The 25,092-nt window shown below is 42.0% G+C and overlaps 1 protein-coding gene across 1 annotated transcript in view; it reads left to right on the top strand.

Moving 5' to 3' along the window:
- Window positions 1-2,727: 2,727 nt before the first annotated feature.
- The window catches only part of atp2c1 (ATPase secretory pathway Ca2+ transporting 1), a 65,023-nt gene continuing 42,658 nt past the window's right edge, over window positions 2,728-25,092 (top strand). Inside the window, exons 1-3 of the mRNA XM_007901701.2 lie at window positions 2,728-2,848; window positions 13,670-13,780; window positions 20,052-20,168. Coding sequence (XP_007899892.1) covers window positions 2,831-2,848; window positions 13,670-13,780; window positions 20,052-20,168 — 246 coding nt within the window. The 5' untranslated portion in view covers window positions 2,728-2,830. The remainder of the gene's footprint in view (window positions 2,849-13,669; window positions 13,781-20,051; window positions 20,169-25,092) is intronic.

Here is a 25,092-nt window from a genome sequence, read left to right as displayed (position 1 = left end):
ATCTGAGTTGATCTGATTGCCATCAGAATCAGAGGTTCAAATAGTTGATCCCAACATTTTGTTTTGTCAGTTACGAAATTATGGAACATGGTTTTTGAAGTTTGATTCATTCGTTCTACAATTCCCGAAGATTGAGGATGTTGTCTAATATGAAATTGTTGTTTGATCCATGTAATTACATTGCATATGTCGTTGTGTTACCCGTGAAGTGCCATCTCTGATCCAAATCGATTGCTAGTGGGAGGCCCCATCGGGTAAAATTATAATGTAGTAATGTCTCTGCAGTAGCTTGTGTTATAGTACAAAGTAATGAGAAAGCTTCTACCCATTTTCTGAAGGTATCAATTACTGAGGCACATCGGTGGGGCACTAGGACCGGTAAAGTTGCTCAATCAATTGGCTTATTGTTTTTATCGCCTTCCTTAACTTTGCAAATTCAGCAACAACCTTTTGTCCCCACTTTTCTTCCAAACTCTTTCTTTATTATTCTCCACTACAGCTGCTATTTTATGGCCTTTTGGTTTATCACTGTCTCCCTGTCTGGCCTCCCACTTCATTACCATTCTCCTTTTTATCCAATTCTCATCATGGTCATTATTCACTCGGTTTCCTCAAAATTTGCTATATATGGAGCAGGGCATGAGAAACAGTGCATCTGTAACATCTCTGCTCCAAATTCTCTGTTAGTTGACATTTATTTAGTGCTGGCCCATAGGTGTGATCGAATGCATCCCACAATCTGTCAATGTAACAAGTTGTGTATCCACTGTCTGTCTACATTTTCTAATATTGAATTTGGATCTCCTCTATCGTACCCCACGGCACTCATTATAGATCTGTGCAACCCTTCCAATGTCCCTTCTCCATATTTCATTTGTAAGATTAATACATTAAATACTTGAGTAGCAAGTATCATTATTACTAACTGGCTCTCTTCTCCTCATCACATGTGTTTAGTATGGCTAACCACGAAACCTCATCAAAATGTTCGTAAGCATGCTGCTTCCCATCAAATCTCGGTATTGAGTCGGCCATTGCCTGCAGTTGAATTATGAGGTATGTTAGCCTTTTCTACTTCAGCCCTTTCATCATCAAATTCCACCTGCGTTTGGGTTGTAGTGCATATTGAAATGAACCGATTATCTGACTGTTTTCTTTTTGATTTCCATCCATGGGATACACCTCTATACAGTCTGCTATTAACAGTGACACCTCTACACAGTCTGATATTAACAGTGACCTATATACAGTCTGATATTAACAGTGACACCTCTATACAGTCTGATATTAACAGTGACCTCTATACAGTCTGATATTAACAGAGACACCTCAATACAGTCTGATATTAACAGTGACACCTCTATACAGTCTGATATTAACAGTGACACCTCAATACAGTCTGATATTAACAATGACACCTCAATACAGTCTGCTATTAACAGTGACACCTCTACACAGTCTGATATTAACAGTGACCTATATACAGTCTGATATTAACAGTGACACCTCAATACAGTCTGATATTAACAATGACACCTCTATACAGTCTGATATTAACAGTGACACTTCTATACAGTCTGATATTAAGAGACACCTCTATACAGACTGATATTAACAGAGACACCTCTATACAGTCTGATATTAACAGAGACACCTCTATACAGACTGATATTAAGTGTACTGTCTGATACAACATTTGTATAGCGCCTTTCACGTCGGGACAACGTCCCAAGGCGTTGGACAGAGTACTGCATTTCAGACGCGAGCTGGGGGGGGGGGGGGGGGGGGGAGAAGGGGGGGGAGGGGAAGGGGGGTGGCCGATAGGATGGTCGAAGAGGAGGGTGTCTTGAGGTGGGACTTGAAGGAGTGGAGTCCTGTAGCTCAGTGGTTAGAGCACTCGCTTTGCAAGCGAGAGACCTGAGTTCAATTCCAGGCAGAGGGTGAAACCTTGGGCAAGTTTCCTTACTCCACACAGAGCCTAATAATAATACCTCCAAAACAAAACAATGATAAATTGGTCATTTTCAATCTACGACTGTTTGTGGGACATTGCTGTGCGCAATTGGCTGCCGTGTTCGCCCACAAATATACAGTCAATTCACTTTGCAGTGTGTTCTGTGAAGCGCTTTGGGACGTCCTCCCGACGTGAAAAGCGCTATATCAAATGCAAGGATTATTATTATTATTATTATTAAGGAGGCCAAGAAGGGGGTGAGGCGGAGTAACTGGGGGATGGAATTCCAGAGGTTGGGAGCAGAGTGGCTGAAGGCTCTCCCGCCAACGGTGGGGCGGGTGGGTCGGGGGACGTGGAGCGGGACAGAGCCGGCTGAGCGGGCGGGTTGGTAGGGGGTTAGGAGGTCGCAGAGGTAGGGTGGGGCGAGGCCATGGAGGGCTTTGGAGGTGAGGACCAGGAGCTTGAACTGGATCCTCTGAGGGACAGGGAGCCAGTGGAGTCGGGCGAGAGTGGGGGGGATGGGGTCGCGGAGGTTGGTGCGGGAGAGGACACGGGCTGCAGAGCTGTGGATGATCTGCCGCCTGTGGAGGGAGGAGGTGGGAAGGCCGACAGTCTCTGATGGTGACAGTGAGAGCTGTGCACACGGTGTGAGGTGGAGGGGGCAGTGTCCACACGCCCCGCCCCCCCCAGCGGTTGAGTGACGGCTGTCGGCGCAGGCGCTCCCACACCGGAAGTAGGGTGTGCGCTGCTGCACCGGCGGCCGCTCACTTCCGGTCCGTTGTGTCGGGTGTTTGGGAGTCTCGAGCGGAGCGGCGCGAGAGCCGCAGCAACCGTCTGACTGGAGATTAATGGGAGCGCGAGGAGCCGGCGGTCAGCATGCCGCGGCCTGCTAACGTGAGTGTCTGACTGTGTGTGTGTGTGACTGTGTGTGTGTGACTGTGTGTGTGTGACTGTGTGTGACTGACTGTGTGTGTGTGTGACTGTGTGTGTGTGTGTGACTGTGTGTGACTGACTGTGTGTGTGTGTGTGACTGTGTGTGTGTGTGTGACTGTGTGTGACTGTGTGTGACTGACTGTGTGTGACTGTGTGTGTGTGTGACTGTGTGTGTGTATGACTGTGTGTGTGTGTGACTGTGTGTGTGACTGTGTGTGACTGACTGTGTGTGTGACTGTGTGTGAGTGTGACTGTGTGTGTGACTGTGTGTGTGAGTGTTACTGTGTGTGTGTGTGACTGTGTGTGTGTGTGTGTGACTGACTGTGTGTGTGACTGTGTGTGAGTGTGACTGTGTGTGTGACTGTGTGTGTGAGTGTTACTGTGTGTGTGTGTGACTGTGTGACTGACTGTGTGTGAGTGTGACTGACTGTGTGAGTGTGACTGACTGTGTGTGTGACTGTGTGACTGTGTGTGCGTGACTGTGTGTCTATCTGTGTGTGTTTCTGTCTGTGTCTGTGTGTGTGACTCTGTGTGACTGTGTGTGTGTGTGACTGTGTGTGTGACTGCGTCTGTCTGTGTATGACTGTGTGTCTGTGTGTCATCTCTAATATAATCTAACTTGTCTGTACAACACATTCTGCTCTGTGTGTGTATGTTTTGTGTGTCATCTCTAATATAATCTAACCTGTCTGTACAATACACAGCGCTCTGCTAATATGAGTGTATATTATACAATATAACCTGCCTTTTGTGTGTATACATTTATATATACAACACACTATGGTCTTGGCGGTATAAGTCTGTATCCAATATATGTAACCTGTCATTGTGTTTGTGTGTGTGTGTATATATATATATATATGCACAACACACTGCAGTCTGATTATGAGAATGTCTATATAATCTATATCATCTATATTACCCACCTGTAGTATATATGCAGCACACAATGGTCTGGAAATGAACATGCGCATCTTCAAGATGTCTCAAAGTGCTTCACAGAATAGACTGTAAAGTCAACATATGATCTAAATCACCTATCTCTAGCATATATGTAACACACATATGTCTGGTACTGTATTTGTCTGTAATATATCATCTATAATTGGTCTATGGTAATCAGGGTTGTCAATCTGGCTTAGTTGATAGCACTCGCACCTCTTGAGTCAGAGGATGGTGGGTTCAAGCCCCATGTTGGGATTCGTATAGTTTAAGCTGACGTGCCAATGCAGTGTTGGGAGTGTGTTCCCTTGTTGGAGATCCTTCGATATTATTTGAGAAGGAGTTTCTCTTCGTATCCTGGCCAACGATCTCCCAAATAAAATTGGTCATTCACTTTGTGACTGTTTGTGGTCTGCAGGGAAATTATCTGCTGTCTTTGCCCATAAAACACAGTCCCTATATTTAACAGGGTATCCTGCGAAGCGCTATGTGACGAGAAAGGCGCTATGCTAAATGTAAGGATTTTTGTATGCTGACAACTGTTAAAAGCACGTTTATCTAACATATAATTTATAATCCAGCTGGTAATATATAATATAATCTATATGATCTGTCTATGATCCATATACATTACACCTCAGTCTGGTAATATACATGTTTATCTAACATATAATCTGTATAATTGGTCTGTAGTAAACATACTATTTACCAAATTATTTTTAATGGATTTACCCTTCAACAGGATGGTCCATCTGGTGGCTCGGGGGATGATTTCATCCGGCCCACCGAACATTCTGTCTACCTGCCAACTCTATGGGTTTTTCAGTAGACCGCGTATTTATACGCCGTTTTACAGGGAAAACTATACCTGTAGAAACAGAATGCTGTTGGTAGTTATTGTGCATTTTAGGTGAATACGGCTGCACAGCAATGTCCGACAGCCGTAAAGTGAATGGCCAATTTTATCTGGGAGATTGTTGGCCAGGACACGGGGAGAAATTCCCTTCTCTTTTTGAATGGTGCCATGGGATCTATAACATCCATCTGACCCAGCAGACGGGACCTATATTTAAAGTCTCCTGAAGGATGGCACCTTCAACACTGCAGAGGGTCCCCAACACTGCACTAGTGTATCAGCTTAGACAGGGGCCCAACCTTTTGACTGCTGAGGGCTGGATGCTGGGCTTGAGAAACGTTCTTGGGTCCCATACTACTACAAGAAGCAACAAAACTACTACATTTGTAAAGCGCCGTTCACGTCGGGAGGATGTCCTAACGCACTGGACAACAGAGTTATAGACCCGAGGTGGGGGTCGGTGTCAAGGAGGGTGGAGGGCAGGGGGGGAGAGTAGGATGATCAAAAGCACGGTCAAAAAGGAGGGTCTTGAGATGGATCTTGAAGGAGGCAAGGGAGGGGGCGAGGTGGAGGGACTGCGGGATAGAGTTCCAGAGGATGGGGGCAGAATGGCAGTGGGGTGAGCAAGGCGGGGGATGTGAAGCAGGCCGGAGACCGCTGAGCGGAGGGAGCGAGCAGGGTGGAAGGGGGTTAGGAGGTCGCAGAGATAGGAGGGAGCAAGACCGTGGAGGGCTTCGAAGGTGAGGACCAGGAACTTAATAATAATAATAATCCTTGCATTTGATATAGCGCTTTTCACGTCTTCTAGACGTCCCAAAGCGCTTCACAGAATATACTGTAAAGTGAATTGACTATATTTGTGGGCGAACGCAGCAGCCAATTGCGCACAGCAATGTCCCACAAACAGTCGTGGATTGAAAATGACCAATTTATTATTGTTTTGTTTTTTTGGAGGGATTATTATTAGGCTCTGTGTGGAGTAAGGAAACTTGCCCAAGGTTTCGCCCTCTGCCTGGAATTGAACTCAGGTCTCTCACTTGAACTGTATCCTCTGTGTGATGGGAAGCCAGTGAAGTTGGGCGAGGATGGGGGTGATAGGGTCACGGAGCCTGGTGTGGGAGAGGACATGGGCTGCAGAGCTTTGGATGATCTGCAGCCTGTGGAGGAAGGAGGCCGACAAGCAGTGAGTTTGTGTAGTCAAGCCTTGATATAATGAAGGCGTGTATGAAGGTTTTGGCGGTTCGCGGTGTGAGACAGTGGTGAAGCCGGGCAACGTTGCGGAGATGGGAGAAGGCATGCCATGGCACAGATGTGGGGTAGAAAGGAATAAGCAATATGTTTGTGTTTGCCTTCCAGTAACATAGCCCGTAAGAATAGTATAAAAATCCTATGTTTTAAATTGTACAACAGTATTACTTAATTTCACTATATCTTAGTTATAAAGCAAACTTTAAATAGGCAAATATAAAAGTTTATACAAATTTTATAAAACAAATATACAGCCAGCATCAAGGTATCTGTGTGTGTGTGTGTGTGTGTCTCTCTCTCTCTGTATATCACTGAATTTCTCCGTCTGTGTGTGTTTCCGATGTGTGTGAATAGTGCCATGGAATCTGCTTTTATAAAGCACCCTTCATGCGGGGCAGCCGGGTGAAGAGCACTATATAGATACAAGTTGTTGTTGTCTTTGTACCCCTGTGTGTGTGTCTGTGTCTGTATCTCTCTCTCTCTCTGTCTGTCTATGTATAAAGCAGTCTCTCTCTGTCTGTATGTCTCTGTATCTCTCTCTCTGCGTGACTCTCATGTTACCAGTTTGAAAGTGATCGACATGTTTGCTGCTAACTGCCACTTGTCGTCACTGTTTTTTTCACTGGGTCAGACCAAACTTCAGCTCCGGACACGAATTGCGACCGTGTTCGTTGGCCGGATGAAATCATACCAAGTGTTGTAAGTGGCCGGTGGGAAGCCAGTTGGACCACCCTGGCCTAGATTATGAATCTGTCGTCCTGACAACCTTTTGACACTTAAGGCAAGAGTGCGACTAACTAAACCAGGCTATCACACAAGCTGACATATGAAACTCAGACTGCTTTGGATACTCAAGCATGGTAATTGGTTTCTGTATGTCTCTGACACCCAGCTGATGAAAACAAATTATTATACTTGCATTTTTTTTATAGCGCCTTATCACCTCATAGAGATGTGTCAGTGCACTTCACAGGATATAGTGTGTAAAGCGGCATGAGCGTGTGGATTTTGTGGGTGAATATGGCACCCATTTTGCGCACAGCAATGCCCCACGCAAAGCATGGAGTGAGAGTCATCAGTTTTATTTATTTTGAGACCTAGAATTAATGGCAAGGTACCTGAAGGAAAAGGAGACAAACATTGAGTTTAAAGGAAATCAAATATTTTGAACGTGACCCAAGTTAACAATTGTAAGCAATGCAGTTAGAGTGGTTATCTCACTGTGGAATGGAATTCATGTGCAACGTTCTTGAGAAAGATTTCTCAAAAGTACTTGTTTTGTGATTACTAGAAGGTAGTTCCTCTGGAATATTTTGTTTAAATCTGATGGAAGATTGATTCTAGTAAATTTAGTATTTTAGCTTTACAAAAAATTGTATTTAATAAACCTTGTAAGCAAATCTTCAACATCTGGTTTGTTAACCGAACCAGGCTTTAAGCCTGGCTCTCTTGTTTTGTAAAGACCTGTCATTTGGAAGGATGAGACAATTAGTAATCACTTTACACACTGTGGCAATGACGAACGATGCCAAGTTCATCAAACAACCACATGCCCAACCAAGCCAGCGCAAGATCTATATCGGCCTGTAAACCTGACAGTATTGATCATTCTATTTGGCTTACTTTACTTGTAAAGTAAGCCAAATAGAATGGAATAATAATTATCTTAGAGTGCTTTGCTGTGTTGCAGCACAATCAGAAGATTCAGGTAAAATCTTATCGGCTGGAGGTGTTTGTAACAATCGTGAACTCTCAAGATTGCTTTTAAAAAAGACTTTTTCAAGTCCTGCCTGAAAACTTGCCTCTTCGACTGTGCTTACGGCCACCTCCCAACCCCCCGGCTTGGAGTCGGGCTCTGCCACTGTTAAGCTCTCTGAGACACTCCCCTGCATGGGATAGCGTCTATATAAGTGCAAGTTGTTGTTGTTGATAACCCTGGTTAGATTTTGATATTGGGATCACTACCTGTGCTCCTGTTCTTGTGACTCGCTGTTCAAGTGTTTTCCACACAGGCACTGTACATAGTGTTGCAAACGCACAACAAAGACATCTTGAAAAGGGAAACAAGAACAGAAGTCGCTGGGAGCAGGTCAGGCAGCACTGTTCCCAGGGACTTCTATTTTTGTTTCAGATTTCCAGCATCTGCAGCATTTTGCATCTTGAAAAGGGAATTGGATAAGTATTTGAAAACAATATAAAGGGGAACTTGTGAAGAATAAGGAAATGGTATAAGGTTAAACAACTCTAATGGAAACTAGTATAATATAGCTTTCTTTTGTACTGTAATATATGTATAAACATTTTACACTAAAAATAGCTCTATAAATCTACTATCTGCACATTATAAACTTATTATAAACTATATGAATAATAGAAGTGCATTGGTACCTTTTTATTCTATATATAGACTGTTCCACTTTTTAACATCTACACTTATTTAATTATGCCTTGCTCAAGTGCAATGTCTGTGCATTGTCATCCTACATCAATGAAAGTGAGTCAGTGATGGATGAATTTATTACAGATGCGCCATTTTATAGTTCGGTAACACCCAGACCCAAAGGAATGTTAATCATCTACGTGTCTGAACAGGCAGTATCGTTTTCATCTTACTGGGGGTATAGGGAAATATAAAGTGTGTGTATCACACTCATGGTGGCAAGTTAACCATCTGTCTATGTATGTAGATATGTATATATGTGTTTATGTAGGTTGGGGAGGTTTAGAGAGAGGGAGAGAGAGAGAGAAACATCCTGTATTGGCTTATCTGGGGGTTAGTGCTTGTTTGTATATACTAGTGGTGGGAATCATTAACCAATGCGAGAAAAGATACTCTATATTGGGTTACCTGAAGGTTAATGCTTGAAGAACAGATCCATCACTCAACTGAGCCAGACTAGTATGCTCTTGTAATTATTTAAAAATGTCTATTTTTTGTACACCTGTTTTTTTTAAAAAAAGCAGCTTTGGTCTTTTTGAAAGGGTTTGAAATCTCATTCTGTTTGATCATAATTCTTTTTTTTCTTTTGAACTTGACCAACTCTATTGCGACTCCCACACTCGTTTTAAGTTAAATTCTATATGCTTTGTGATTCAGGAGGATGTCAGTGGACCACCTTGCTGCTGTTTTTTCAAAGAAGTGTGGATTTATATTCTCCTGGTTAACCTGGTTTAAGTTCCCCTCTTCAGAATTTATTCTGAAATTCAAACTAGTTGTTTGTCTATATACCAATCTTCACTTCATCTAGAATTTGTAAAGCGTTTCAAAATATTTTATGCGAAAGGTGCTAGAAGGTGCTGTGCTATAACACATCCACATTTAACCAGGTCTGCTTGTAGTACGGCTGTTACGTGGACCCACATTTTATGGGAGTGCAGTGCAATTCAGGTTTTGGCACTGATCTGACAGTTTACTTTGCATATTGTGGATTCTTTCTATGTCCAGGAAGTGCCATTAAAGTAACATCCTGTGTAAAAAGTGTCAAACTGAATCACGTGGTAGCATTCTCACCTATGAATCAGAAGATTGGGTTCAATAATATAATAATAGTCATAATCAATCTCTGGCAAAAGTAGTTGCTGCTTCCCATGCAAAATACAGTCATTGAGGTTTACCGTATATCCTGTGAAGCACTTGAGACATCTTCCAAATGTGAAAGTTGCTATATCAAATGAATAGATTATCGTGCATGTCTGTTATGAAGTGTCGCCAATTCACTTTGCGAAGGAAATAAAAATGCTGATTAGTATTTTTTTTAGAGTAGTCTTGAGTTTTTGAACCCAAACCATTTATAACCACTTAATCAAGCAAATAATGACTCTTCAATGAAGGAGATTAGACTACTTTTGCTCCTGGTGATTGTAATCGATCTCTATATAAATGCAAATTATTATAATATCCAAAAGACTGAGATACATTTCTTGTGTAATCTTTCAGCACACCTACAAACCTGAAATAGAAAGGGTGACATTTCAGCTGGAATCCATGAGGAAATAACTAGAGCTGGAAGCAAATTCTAAGATGAGAAATATGGTTGTGAAAACAGACTTTAGTAAAATATACAATTGTAAACAAGAAAAGTATAAGACAATAACAGAGACAAAAAGATGGACAAAGAGAAGCACACAATAGAGTTTTCAGAACTGACATCCCTGAACATTTTGATACACGGCTATGTTCAAATCATTAACCTATTTTGCTCTTTCAACTTGTTAAGATTTTCAGAATCATTGTCCAATGAGGTTACATTTTATAAAGCAGATTCTGATTAAGAAAAGTGAAAAGCTATGGTACAGAAAATGTAGAATAAATCTGAAGAAAATGTTCTGTGAGTAGCTAAATTGAAAGGACTTCAAACCTTATCAAAGATGACATGAGCAAAAATAATTGGGAGGAAGGGAAGGACACATTAGAAGGTGGAGGTAAAACATAAGATGAGGAAGAAAGATGTGCAGAAAATCTTAAGAGCAGGAATAGCTGCAGATTTGAGAAGAAAAGGCAATCAGCCAAAATGCTTCTCTAGTTCTTTATGAATGCCAGAGATGGATTCGTGATGTGTGTGTCTACTCTGTCACTTAGCTTAAGTGTACCTCACGCTTTTAGGCTTTAATATTTAATTCACCACAATTCAGATGGGAAAGAGAGAAAAAATTCTGGTTATCAAATTGCATTAACCGTCTGAGGCAGCTGTGTCTTTGCATAATTTATTATAATCAAGCGTTCTATTTTGACTGCCTGTGCAAACACTGCACCATCTGTATTATGAAGCAGTGAACCTTTCATTACCAGTAGTTTTTGTACTTATTATATCTTGAATTTTTACTATTTAAATTAATTGATTTGTGTTTTCTTTAAAAATTCGGCCACCATGCTGGATAAAAAAAACTAAGGAATTCACAGTATTTTTGAAGGTATTTTATTTTTCTATTTCTTATAAACAACTTTATTAGTTGGTTATAAGAAATAATGACTTTTCAATGAAGATTAGACACTTTTGCTTTTGGTGATCATGCTATGCCTTATTATACAGTTTTGTCACAGTAATTACTCAAAACATGTTTTTAGTAACATGTTCTCCCTGTCTAACTATTTATCATTAGCTTGTCAATCTGTGTCTGCTTTCTGGAAATATGCAAGCAGGCTGTGAACCTCCGTGGAGAGAGTATGCAAACCATGCCAGACAAAGGGAAATTTTCATGTGTATTCTTTTATGGTTCAGTACATTCTTATGTTCTTAGATTTCAGAAGGTAAGCGCGGATCTCCTTGGATATGAGCCACTTGCAAGGTGGCAGACTTACCAATAGATTGCTGAAATTGAGTCAACGCTCTGTGGTGGTCTGAATGTGCGCTCCATTCCAGATACAGGGAAATGTCCACGTGTACAAATGTGGAACTCTGGTTTGGATACCAGCTTAGTGATTGTTTTCTGTGTGTAATAATAATAATAATAATAATAATAATAATAATCCTTGCATTTGATATAGCGCTTTTCATGTCGGGAGGACGTCCCAAAGCGCTTCACAGAACACACTGTAAAGTGAATTGACAGTATATTTGTGGGCGAACGCGGCAGCCAATTGCGCACAGCAATCTCCCACAAACAGTCGTAGATTGACAATGACCAATTTATTATTGTTTTGGGTTTTGGAGGGATTATTATTAGGCTCTGTGTGGAGTAAGGAAACTTGCCGAAGGGTTTCCCCCTTCCTGGAATTGAACTCAGGTCTCTCACTTCCAAAGCGAGTGCTCTAACCACTGAGCTACAGGACTCCACAAGACTCCTGGTGTATCAGATCTAGCTGACCAAGAAAAATAATTAGTGGTACTCGATATTTTCTGTCTTGCTTACATTCACTTTGATGCATTTATTCTCGATGCTTAAGCGTATCCAATGCAGGCTGGGTGTTCCACAAATGCATACCACCTACACACACAAATTGCCCTGTGATTTAATCTGAATTCTTCCTGGTCTGTGTTACTTATAATCATAGGTAGGCTTTTGTACATTTATTCACTGAACCATTGGAGCATCCCTAATTAGATATGATTTGTGTATTCAACCATTTTACCCAGGACCATCTAAATTCTAAAGGATTTTTATTCTTTAAATTAACCCTAAATATTTTATGATTTGATAGAGTAGCATTTACTTCATGTGCAAAATAATCCATTGCACAAAGCGCTGAAATGTTTACAAAAATCTCACCCTACCTGTCTTTTTCAGGCCTAACGGGTGTAATTTGTGTTAATTGGCACTCTGACTCAGGATTTTCTACCTACTGTATAGCCCATTAATTTGGCAGTCAATATATATATATATTATAAAAATATACACTTCATAGGAATGTATTGCGATATGTTGCACCATTCTCATTTACATTTTTAGTTGAAAAGTTAATGTCTGATTGAAGTAATGTTTTCATTAACCCATTGAAGGACATAAATTAGACCAGGATAATTTATTATATGTAAGGTTTAGTTTTTATAGATTAATCAAATTGAAAAAAACCTGGTAACTACTAAATGACCAGAGTGATTAATGTAATTCAGCAATTTTTCAAAAGGGATATATTTTCATGTGAAAACCCATCAACCGATGTCATTGTCTGGAAGGGAGGGCCACACCCTGCTTTATGTAATCCCAGATGGCATTTGACACAAATTAGCATGAGCCAAGGTTTCAGAACCCCAGAGTGTGGATTGGATTAAACTCTCACCAATAACCAGCTAAAAACACATAGCTTGCCATACAGAGAGCACTGTCTGCCAAGTTTGCAGTTTGTACTTGTTCAGTTTGGACCACCCTTTCTGTTAGAGCTTTGGCTTGCAGGGTTAACAGGAGCTGAATCCCTGCAAGTCCTCCTGAAAGCCAGGCTGGCTGGTTTGTCATCATCAGTGCCTTGGTACTCCTGCAGACCTACTTGGCTCAGGAGTCGAATCAAACTACAGAGACTGCCAGAGAGCATTGACTCAATTCTGACATTCTGTTTGAAGCGTGACATGTTGGAGCCAGCTTAGCTCAAGGTGAGATCCTACTTGCCTTTGCTCCTTTCCGCCACCACTCCCCTGATGAGGATAGTAGAAAATATTTTACAATGACAGTCTCTCATTCCAAATCAAACAGAGCAAACTTTGGCAGCCAATTTCACGCAAATCATGCACATTTCTAACTTTGCTGTAAACAAAATTATTCAGAGGCATTTCCGATTTAAGCAAACACTCAGATGAGACATTAAACCGAGGTCCCGTTTGCCCGTTCAGATGGATATTGAAGATCCCATGGCACTATTCAAAAAGAGAAGGGAGTTTCTTCTGGTGTTCTGGCCAACAATCCCCCAAATAAAATTGGTCATTCATTTCATGGTCGTTTGTGGGAGCAATTGTGCTACCACGTTTGCTTGCAAATAAACAGTCACTCCATTTCACAGTAAATATTTTGAAGCATTTTGGGACGTTCTTCTGACGTGCTATGGCATTATACCAAATGCAAGGATTATTATTATGTTGTTATTATGATGGAGTCTGATCTCCTGAATGCAGAGGCAACAGGAAATCCAATTTTAGTAGGCTTTTTAGAAATCCAGTGCTGGGAAACCTTTTCAGGTTAGGAGTTGGCTTCAGACGCGGGGTTACCTCAGGGTGCACAATTACAATGCAAAAGAGACGTCAAAGAAAATGATGTGATTATGTTTTCTTCACTGCAGTTCACGACCTTTCTTTCCCTTATTGCAATAGGTTCCGAGTCCTGAGGAATTGTACCACAGTGAAAATGAGACGATGATTCCAGTACTGTCATCGAAAAGAGCAAGTGAACTACCAGTCGATGAAGTTGCCAGCATTTTGCAGGTAAGATATACATCAACAACAACAACAAAATTACATTTATTGAGCGGCTTTCACATCAGGAGGACATCCCAAAGCGCTGAACAGTCAGGTGTTGGGGCCCGAGCGTGGGGGAGGGGTGGTGTAGGGGTGAGGGAAGGCAGAGAGGTGGGAGGAAGACCAAAGGCACGGTCGAAGAGAAGGGTCTTGAGACCGGCCTTAAAGAAGGCAAAGGAGGAAGCGAGGTGAAGTGACTGTGGGATGGAGTTCCAGAGTGTGGGGGCAGAGAGGCTGAAAGCCCGGCCACCGATGGTTGGGTGGGAGACATGGAGCAGGCCGAAGCCCGCTGAACGGAGGGAGCGGGCAGGTTGGTAGGGAGTCAGAGGGGACAAGGTCATGGATTGGCCTTAAAGGTGAGGACGAGGATCTTGAACTCGATCCTCTGGGGGATGGGGGGCCAGTAGAGTCGGGCGAGGGTGGGATTGCTGGGGTCACGGAGCCTGGTGTATGAGAGTACACGAGCTGCAGAGTTTTGGATGATCTGCAGCTTGTGAAGGGAAGAGTTGGGAAGGCCGATGAGGAGGGAGTTCCCTTAATCGAGCTTTGATGTGACGAATGCGTGGGTGAGGGTTTCTGCAGCCTGAGGGGTGAGGCAGTGGTGGAGTCTGGCAATGTGGCGGAGGTGGTGGTAGGCAATGCCGGTCATGGCGTGGATGTGGGGGAGAAAGGACAGTTCAGGGTCAAACAAGGTACCCAGGTTCCTGACTGGCTCAGTGAGGTTGAGTGTGCAGCCGTGGAGGCTGATGCTGCCAGCGCCTGAGGGGTGGAGATGCTGGCGCGAGCCATTCAGGAGGGCCTCAGTCTTGCTGACATTGAGTTGGAGAAAGTTAGCTCTCATCTCGGGCTTGATGTCTGACAGACAATCTGTCAGGACGCCAGCAGTCCTGGAGTTCAGGGTGAGGCAGAGAGATGAGTTGGGTGTCCTCCGCATACATGTGGAAATTTACCCCATGTTTGCGGATGATGTCACCAAGGGGGAGCATGTAGAGGGTGAAGAGGAGGGGACCGAGGACAGAGCCCTGAGGAACGTCGCACGAGACATTGGGGGGCTGGAGGAGAAGCCGTTTGCCGCGACGAAGTGGAGGAGTGTGAAAGATAGGACCTGAACCAGTAAGGACAGAACCTTGAAGGTTGAGGTGGGAGGAGAGGTGGTGGAGGAGGATTGAGTGGTCCACGGTGTCAAAGGTGGTGGAGAGGTCGAGGAGGCAGAGTGAGCCCTGGTCACACATGGTCAGGATGTCGTTTGTGACCTTGACCAGAGCATTTTCCATGCTGTGTGCAGCACGGAAACCCGATTGGAGGAGTTCATGGTGGGAGGGAGAGGAGAGGAAAGAGCGAAGCTGGGAGGTAACGACTCTCTCAAGGACCTTGGATAGGAAGGGGAGATTTGAGATGGGCCGGTAGCTGGATAGCTGTGATGGGTCAAGGGAAGGTTTCTTCAAGGTGGGGGTGATAGTGGCTGTTTTGAGTGGGGGGAGGAACAGTGCCAGATGACAGGGAGATGTTAATGATGTCAGCGAGTAGTGGGGCAAGGAGGTGGAGTTGGGATTTAAGAAGAGGGGTGGGGATGGGGTCTAAGGAACAGGTGGTGGGCTTCATGGAGGTTACCGTGTTGAAGACAGAGGAGGGGGTGACAGGTTCAAAGTTGTGGAAGGAGGGATGGGTAATTGTCGGATGGGTAGTTGTGTGAGGTGGGGGTAGGGAGGGGGTGGAAGTTGGGAGGGCAGTGGCAGCTGAATGGATTCCCTCGATTTTGGACTTGAGGAAGTCCAGCATTTTCTCGCAGTGAGAGTCAGCGGAAGGTATCTGCGAGGCGTGACTGATGGACATGACTGACATTGTGGGAACATTTAGGCAGCGATGTTGGCATTAGATTTTTTTAATTTGGTAAAGTATGCTGTAGTAATTGGTTCTTCATTCATGCTTCACATTCAGGTTCAATTATTCTAATGCCCTGCTTGCCAGACTCCCAAGCTCCTTACCCAAACTACAGATAATCCAGAAATCTGCAATCCATATTCTCTCTCACGACAGACTCCACAAGCCCATCACCTCCATTCTGCTCAGCTCCGATGACTCCCCATTCCCCCAATGAATCAAATTCAAGATCCTTATCCACACTTTTAAATCCCTCCATGGCCTCTATGTTTGTAACCTCCTGCAATCCTACCACGCTGGCCGTCCAGCCCCCACACTCAGCAACAACAACAAATTACACTTGTATAGGGTCTTTCACGTTGGAAGGACATCCCAAGGCACTTGCTGATCGTGGAGTGTCTTAGGTACCCAATACGCTCCACCACCAGTGGGTGAGCTTTCAATTATACCCTGTGGTTTATCTGTTCCAGACATTCCAGTTAAATTGCTGCACTTACAATTGCAGATGATATTGTGCTCCCGGTGGATGGATCTTGGGCGCTGCAGTCACCATCTTGAACACATCTATAAAATACACAGTCACTATACTTTTCAGTTTTTGCTGTTGATGGGCAAAGCAGAAAGTGACATCATTGGTGATCCAACAAACCCATTTTAGCTGCTTAGTGCTTTTTTAAAAAATTGCCAACTAAAAATGGTCAATCTGGTGCCAATGATCTCGCTTCCTAATTTGAGCATTCAGAGCATGGTCAGTGACCTAATGACTCACAAGTCGGCCATTTTCATTTAAGCAGGGCAACCAGTTGGCACTCAGGCCATAAGCCAATCATCTGCGTACTTTTGCATTGAAATCGCGCCTTAATGTAGGATTGCATTGGTGTATAGTATATGCTGTAGTATAGAAAATGCTGATGGTCCAATGCAGTGCTGGAAGAGAATTGCATTGTTAAAGTAGCTGTGCTTCAAGGAGATATTAAAGCAAGGTCCTGTCTGCCTGTTCAGGTAGACGATAAAGATCCCATAACACTATTTGAAAAGAGAAGAGGTTTTGGTTAGCACTCCTCTACTTTAAGATCTTTTACATAAGGAACTATTTCAAATGCAAAAAATATTAAATCATACTGTTTCTACTACACTTCGCAAATAGCTTTTATATAATAATTTAAAATCTAAAGCAACCTTTTGAAATATCAGCAGGGAATGTTGAAAGTGAGTTTAATAATAATCCTTTCATTTGATAGAGTGCCTTATCATGTCTTTGAGCCATCTCAATGTATAATGTAAGGTGAAATGACTATATGTTCGTGGGCGAAACGGAGTAATTCAGTCAGTGGTTAATTATCTTTGCATTTGGTTTTAATAATAATAATAATTCTTGCATTTGATATAGCGCTTTTCACGTCGGGAGGACGTCCCAAAGCGCTTCACAGAACACACTGTAAAGTGAATTGACTGTATATTTGTGGGCGAACGCGGCAGCCAATTGCGCACAGCAATGTCCCACAAACAGTCATGGATTGAAAATGACCAATTTATTATTGTTTTTGGTTTTGGAGGGATTATTATTAGGTTTTGAGATTATCATAAACTGCAAGAGTTTCACTATTTATGGATAAAATTACCTATTCAACATTAAATTAATGAGTTGGGGTTCGACTGCAGGCAGTAGAACACGAGACGCCAGGATAGTTGGTTAATGGAAAATCAATTTTTTATCAACCAGGCTTCAACTGGGCTTTTGGGCCAATTGTAAAAGTTCTGCAAAAGCTTTCTCTGTGAGGTGTTAGTGAAATAAGATTAATTATTTTGCATGAATGCGTAATGTAAATTGAGTCCCCCCTCCCCGCCCCCACCCTTTCAAACTTCACTGGAGCTGCAATCCTAATGTCAATGGAAGGAGTTGGTTTTCGGAGCAGTTTGATTTATCATCAGTTGAAGATAAAGAGACTGATATGACCCCTTGGTCCCTTTGAAAACGTTCTGTGTTGGTCATTCGGATGACCCCAGAATTCTCAAATGTTGTTAAAGGTCTGGTTGCACAGCTATCCCTTTAATTGATACTAAAAAAAAATACAATTTCAAAGTTCTGTGCATATTTGCAATTCTGAACTCGGATGTTGGTGTTTTTAATGGTCACGTTAGGATGCGATATCAACTACGCAGCATAAATCAAGCACTCAAGATCACTCAGTTGTGCTGGAAAACATATTGCTTTGCTTTCAGCAGTATAAGTGATGCAGAAGTCCAGAATATACTCTCTGGTTCGTATCACTCCTAGTATCGTTGTTCAGTTTGACCCTGTTCTAATTTCATTTCAGAAGAAAAGTGCATATTTTGAGCCCTATGATTACTGTACAATGCGGCAGCCGATTTAGAAAATTTCAACATTATGCTAGTTTGAAATGTCCAGTGATGCAGAAAGCTAAAATGAGGTGTTGAGCTTTTATATCTTTAAAAACCTATTTTGGATAGTTTGGCGGGATGCAGTTTCGTATTTCAATCTTGGCTGCAGAGTCTAGAAAGGAGAGAGAAAAATTAAGTTTGTTGACTTTTTACTCAATTACTGCTGTTTCATGTTGCTGTAGTGCAATGAGAAATCACTGTGCAAAGTTTACCAGGATTACGTATCAGCTATTACAGAGAGCTGCTCACAATATATTTGCTCCAGCAAACCATTACTACAGCAGGATTGTATAGCAAGCGCAGATTTTCATGACTGAAAAGTTTAAGATTGTCGATTTTTTCCTGCCACTTTCTTTTGATTAGTACGCTAGGATAAGCCAAATAATGGTCTCTGCACATTTATTGCACTGCAAGTTTTGCTTTAGCAACTGTATTATCAAATCAAGTTAAGTTGTGCAATACTTTTAAACTTGTCATAAGGTCAGCATAATTTGGGAATAATACTCACAGCCACGAAAAATCTGAAATATTTCAGCAACTTATTTTAGATTTATGCAATGAAAAGCATAACTGATGTAAAGCAGACTATTTGAATGTGATGGCATCACATTTGTGTCTGATCCTGTTTATACATATGCTTACTTTCCAGTAGCAACCAGCAATGGAAACTATGGCTGTTTTTTTTTCGACTTCCCTCGTCGCCCAGGGAACACTGAGGCTATTTTTGGCACTGCTGGCCTCAGTCTGAAAGCTTTAAAATATTTCATGCGAGAAATAACCTCCACACAAAATAACATTTACAAAGACCTCATAATTACTTAACAACAACTTGCATTTATATAGCGCCTTCCACGCTGCGCGGCATCCCAGAGCGCTTAACAATGGTGGAGTCCGATGCTGAGCCAGGGGGAGGGGGAAGGTGACCGTAGGCACGGTCGAAAAGGAAAGTTTTCTGGCGCAAATGGATTGAGGGAGGGAGCTTCAGGGTGTAGTGGCTGAAGGCACAGCGGAGGATTCGAAGGACAAGGAGGAGGCCAGTAGAGCGGAGGCAGCGAGTACCGCTGTGAGGAGAGAGGAGGTTGGAGAGATGGGGGGGTTGCCAAGACGTGGAAGGATTGAAACACTCGAGTGAGGATCTTGAAGTTGATCCGCTCTGTGACAGGGAGCCAGTGGAGTTTGGCAACGAATGGGGTAATTGAGGTATGGAGTTTAGTGCGGATGCGAATGTGGGAGGCGGAGTTTTGGATGAGTTGAATTTTGTGAATAGTGGAAGAGGGGAGACCAACATTGTTTGTGATTTTCATAAGCGCTGTCTCTGTATTGTGGGCAGGGCGGCCCACTGTATATTCCTGCATATTGCATAATTCACAAATTAACATTGATAAACATAATTTAAAATCTCTTCTTTGAAGTCCATGTATCATAGAGAAACTAGAACTGTGCAGCATGCCATAACTTCCATGATCATATATGGAGGGGTGCTTAATGAATAAAGATAAACACACTATCAAAATGGATTTTTCAAAAAAACTTTCTTGTCCAGGTTTGTGCTAGCAAAAGGGAATGATTGGTTTATTGCCCACTCAGAAAGGAATATAATCCTTCGGAAGGGAATATAAAAAAGAAAAGAATTTATTTTTAAAAAGGTGAAAAATGTTAAAAAGCTATAGCCAACTGACTTTTTGGTTTTCAAGAAGGTTCAATAATAGTTTGTGTGGGACTTTACGATGCTTTTGCGTGTACTTGTTACATATTTTCTGCTTTTGCATGTACTTAATATTATAATGATCCTGGCATTTGTGCCTTATGATATAGTTGAGCCATCTCAAAGCGCTTCAAAGGATATATTGTGAAGTGCAAGACTGTATTTTGGGGCCGAAATGCATGTCTTTTTGCTATGATTGGATTGAAATACATTTCTGTTGCATTTATTAAGCACCTAATTTTCCAACAGGCTGACCTTCATAATGGGCTGAAAAATGGGGACATTTCTCAGCGTCGAACATTCCACGGGTGGAATGAATTTGAAATCAGTGAAGATGAACCTCTTTGGAAAAAATACATTTCACAGGTCTGTATAAGAATGAATTTTGCCCATTCATTGAAGTAGTTTTTCTTCACAATGTCTTTATTCAAGGTACCTCATGTGATGTGCTCATGCACAGGAACTTGTACTTGCCTCCAACCAGATGAAAGTAAATGCACCCATTCCTTGTTAGCAAGATTACTTATATAGCATCTGAATAGCTAAGCTCAAAACTGAAAAAACTCGCCTCTGACTGCATTCTTCCCCAAAAATCTGTTTTGTCTTTCTGTGCTTCAAATAAAGAAATTATTTGAATGCTGTTTAAATAAATTGTGTAGGATGTACGATAACGGTAGAAAACAATATTCGCTTTTAATGCTTTAGTAACTGGGACCCTAAGCACACTAGGAAACTACCCTGCCTGAAAGGCACTATATTAATGCAAGTTGTTGTTATTGTAACTGCTGTATCACTTTAACAACAACTTGCACTTATATCGCGCCCTCCACACTGGGCTGCGCCTCAGAACACTTAAAAGTGGTGGAGCCCAAGGCTGAGCCTGGGGGAGGGGCAAAGTGACTGTAGGAGCGGTTGAAAAGGAAGGTCTTCAGGCGCGACCTAAAGATGGGGAAGGAGGGGGTGAGGCAAAAGGGATGAGGGAGGGAGTTTCAAAGTTTCAGGGTGTAGTGGCTGAAGCATGTCCGCCGATGGTGGAGCGGAGGATTCAGGGGATGGGGTGGAGTCCGGACCCAGTAGAGCGGAGGCAGCGGGTACCGCTGTGGGGAGAGAGGAGGTTAGAGAGATGGGGGGGTGCCAAGAAATGAAGGGATTGAAACACAAGAGTTGATCCACTCTGTGACAGGGAGCCAGTGGAGTTTGGCAAGGACTGGGGTAGTCGGGGTACAGAGTTTGGTGCAGGTGAGAATGCGGGCCGTGGAGTTTTGAATGAGCTGAATTTTGTGAATAGTAGAAGAGGGAAGACCGGCGAGGAGGGCGTTAGAGTAGTCCAGCCGAGAGGTGACAAAGGCATGGACAAGGGTTTTGGCAGCTTTTGGGGGTGAGGTACTGTCAGAGACAGGTAATGTGGCGGAGAGTTTTAAGGACAGGTCAGGTAGGTTGAGGAGGTCGGAACCGTTGGACAGAAGATGTCGGCGGGAACCAAAGAGTATGGCTTCTGTCTTGTTGACGTTTAGCTGCAGGAAATGGTCTAAACACTTCAGACCATTTATGTGAAATAAAAACTGAAAATGCAGAGCAGGTTGATCAGCAACTATAGAAGAGAGTAAGGTTAGTGTTCAGATTGATATTTAGATAACAGTCATCTTTGTTGGAACTGGTTTAGAAACTTATTTTCACAGAGATTCCTACTCATACAACCTTCATGTGCTGATCAACCTATTCTGTCTTTACATTTCATAAACCACTGATTCAACAAAATGTTCTGCCAGTGGATGAAAATTTCCCAACAAAGCAAATTGATTTTTGATGCTTTCCATTATAATTCAGAAATGTGTTCCATTGCTGATTGATGTTGTATTCTAAAGTTTTCCATTATTGACTTGATCACGATATTCAAATTCAATTGGTGATCTCTAATGTTATGAGTTTTAATTTAGCCTATCAATATATTTTACTAAGACACAAAGTTTTATCATTTAAATTTCAAACGCGGATGGTTCAGATCTGGCTTATTTGCTGTGTGTCAGAGGAAGTCATTATCATTTGATAACCTCAAGTTAACACAAGTTCAGAAAAGTTCAGCTTGGTGATAAATGTGGTGTGGCACTTTGTACTTTTCCTTATAAATAAAGAAGTTAGATTTGAGCTAGGATTTGTGCTGAGATAGCTGATTTCAGATGGGTGTTACTGATACTGAAACTGGCTTCAGTTCCTGAATGAGCCCCAGTAATTGGGCAAGTTCCAGCTCTAACTAGGGAGTGTCTCAGGGCGGCAGATGAGTTCTTTAGAGGTGTTGCTGATCATTAAGCAGCTGATTAACAAGTAATGGCGAAGTACTGTTTCTTCCTATGCTCCCAAAGTGTACTGTTACCAACCTTGGATGATCAATATTATACTAGAAAGAATGAAACCAAGAATGAGCTGAAAAATTCTTCCCCTTCTGTGATAACCACACCCTATTTCCATGCTCATAGTTTAAATTTCGTAATTAATTGCGTGAAAATTACTCGTATCAAATTTTCCATTTTTCACAACCATCTGTGACCACTGAGATTACTATTTTGTACTGGATTAAGGGGTGCAGAGAGTGGATTGCACACATTTTTCATAAAGGGTTTTTAACAATCAGAGAGAATTTCTTCCCATCTTCACTGGGTTTGATTCCTGTTGTAGGGATTAAAGCACAGAATTTAAATGGCTGTACCGCTCAGTACCCTATCCATTGAAAATTATGTTCTAAAGTGGTAACAAGAGACTGCTTTATAGTTACTTCACTTATCTGTGTACAGGGTAGTAAACAATGAGGCTAAGTTTTAGTGAGAATTACATGAAGCTATTGTACTTTCCTAGCAAGAATGGGCCAGAACATTTAATTCTTCAGATGTGCCTTTTAGTGAATAGAGATTATCAAGAAATAGTCCATTTAGATGGTCCTGACAAAATCCTCTTGTGTATAGAAGCCAAATACTGTAAATTAATTCAAAATATGGATTCAGATTCAACCAATTGTTTGTGGTAATTACAAAACTCCCTGTGAAAAATCTTAGGGGGTGGGGGGGGGAAATATTTTGTTTGTATTCACTGACCCCTATTTGAATACCTCCTTTCTGTTTAAGTTGAAGGACGAGAGAATCCTTTTAGAATTAAATGAGCACAATCTTCATCAAGGAATGATTGGAATACTTTTTGTGGTTTGCCAAGCACTTGACCAATGATCCAACTCATGTCAAAACATATTCAATTACAGGAAAACCTTGTGAGAAGGCAATTCACCATACCTCAGATTTGCTAATAGACTTGTATAAAATTGAGTTGTGGGCCTTTGATGATTTCTTACTTTAAAATCAAAATTATGCGACCCAAATTCTGTTATTATGAAAAAATGGCTGACTTCCAGGTCACCTCTAACGTCACTTGCCGTGTTCTGTGCTTGTATGTTATGTGCTAACAGCACTTGTGACATACTGTGTATGAATGCCACAATGATTCTCACATTGGATATAATACATTATCCTAATTGCAGGAATCACTGTTTGACATCTCTTTGCACAGGAATTGATCGAGTTGGTATTTTCTTGCACATTGCACATGTTTGCACTGAACATACAGCAAGTGACTTTGATGTATCAGCCTCGCTCTGTTGGTAGCACTCTTGCCAATGAGTCAGAAAGTTGTGGGTTGAAGGCCAAATGCCAGCTTCTCCTAGTGCCCTGGCCAACACAAAATTGGTCATTTCACTTCATGGCTGTTTGTGCACAAATGAGCTCCCACATTTGCCCACAAAAGTTATTTCACTTTACATTATATTCCGTGAGAAAGGTGCTCTACTAAATGTATTAGTAGTGGTGATGTGAGAACCCAGGAGTCAGCTATTTCATCATGCCTCTTTATAACGCGGGGTCTTGAGATATTAGGCTCAGGTCACTGCATTATAAAGGGATTTCCATTATTAACAAATAACTTGATTGTACCACATTTGACAAAACCATATCTCTGGGTTACTGGCTGCTTAAGTGACTTCTTTAAATTACATCATTGATTCTTCTGTAAGAAACCAGCATCTCCAGTCACAGAATACTTCGTATTTGTTCCCTGATTGATATTCAAACTTTCTTTTGGCTTTTTTGGGAATGAGTTGCAAATGATTCACCATATAGTATATTACAATATGCTACATGTATAGACACTGCATTATATTACACATTGTGAACCACATTGTAAAAGTATTGTAGATTTTCAAGAATGCCATACAGTTTTAAGTGGGCTATAGATGATGTGGTGCTTGTGTTAACCTTTGGTGTGATTGCTTGGGTGGGGGAGTTTTTTTCCTAATCCCCAAATCAAAGTTAAACATATTTAACCCTCTCCGTCACCCGTTGGGTTTATTTTTGATTTGGATGGGATTATCGTGCATTAGTGTTGGTACTGTGTGTGTGGGGGNTGTTGTTGACACTGATATTTGCTATTGGCAGAAGGCCAGGAATGGAGACCAGATCCTGAAGATGTTCTCCTGGTTCAGCCTCAGTGAGTACATCGTTTTTTCAGGTTGAGTAGTTTTCCACAATGCCTCAACCCCCTTGGGCAGATGGGGTGTTGTATTTGCTGGCACTTAGTGGGATACACTACAGTGCTGCAGCTAAAATAAACTTCAATGCTTTCCCATGTTAGGGTCTCTGAAGAGTGTCAGTGGGTTGGATTCATCGCACACATTGCTATCTGAGCTGTTGTTTCAGGAAATGGAGGAATTGTTCCTTCACCATTAGATTTGACTTCTGAATGTGTGAAAAGCTGTGTTGTATTCAGGCCCCAGGCCAGACTTGCTTGACTTTGTATTTTCTGGGTATTCTTTACTTTTCTTTACATTCACAAATCTAATTTTGTTCTGTTCTTGTTGGTAAGGAGGAGATGGCAAGTTAAAGAAAGCCTTACTGCAGAGACCTACAAAAATTGTTACAAAATAGAGTTGCTGCAGTTTGATTGCTACTGATTTTTGTTGATCAACATCAGAGATTATAATGCTTGTGCTGCCAAGTAGTAGCAATAACATTCTAGAGAGAAGCTCTCTTTATTTTGAGCGGTCTTTGGAGGACAAATTTATCTTGTCATTTCAGGAAATATGGTGATCTGTTTATCTAGGTTACGAGATATTTATAGGGACTTTGAAATAAGTGTTGTATTCTGGGCAAGAGATACAGTCTGACCGTCCCTCCCCCACCCCCCTCCCCCACACCATGAGGTTAGCCAAAACTGACTCACTTGCTGCACTTTTCAGCGATCACTCTGTTATTTT

Source organism: Callorhinchus milii, unplaced genomic scaffold (genome assembly GCF_018977255.1).
Source record: "Callorhinchus milii isolate IMCB2004 unplaced genomic scaffold, IMCB_Cmil_1.0 Scaffold2, whole genome shotgun sequence".
Lineage (NCBI taxonomy): Eukaryota > Metazoa > Chordata > Chondrichthyes > Chimaeriformes > Callorhinchidae > Callorhinchus > Callorhinchus milii.
The sequence above is the reverse complement of the archived record's forward strand: the minus strand, read 5'-3'. Positions and strand labels throughout refer to the sequence as shown.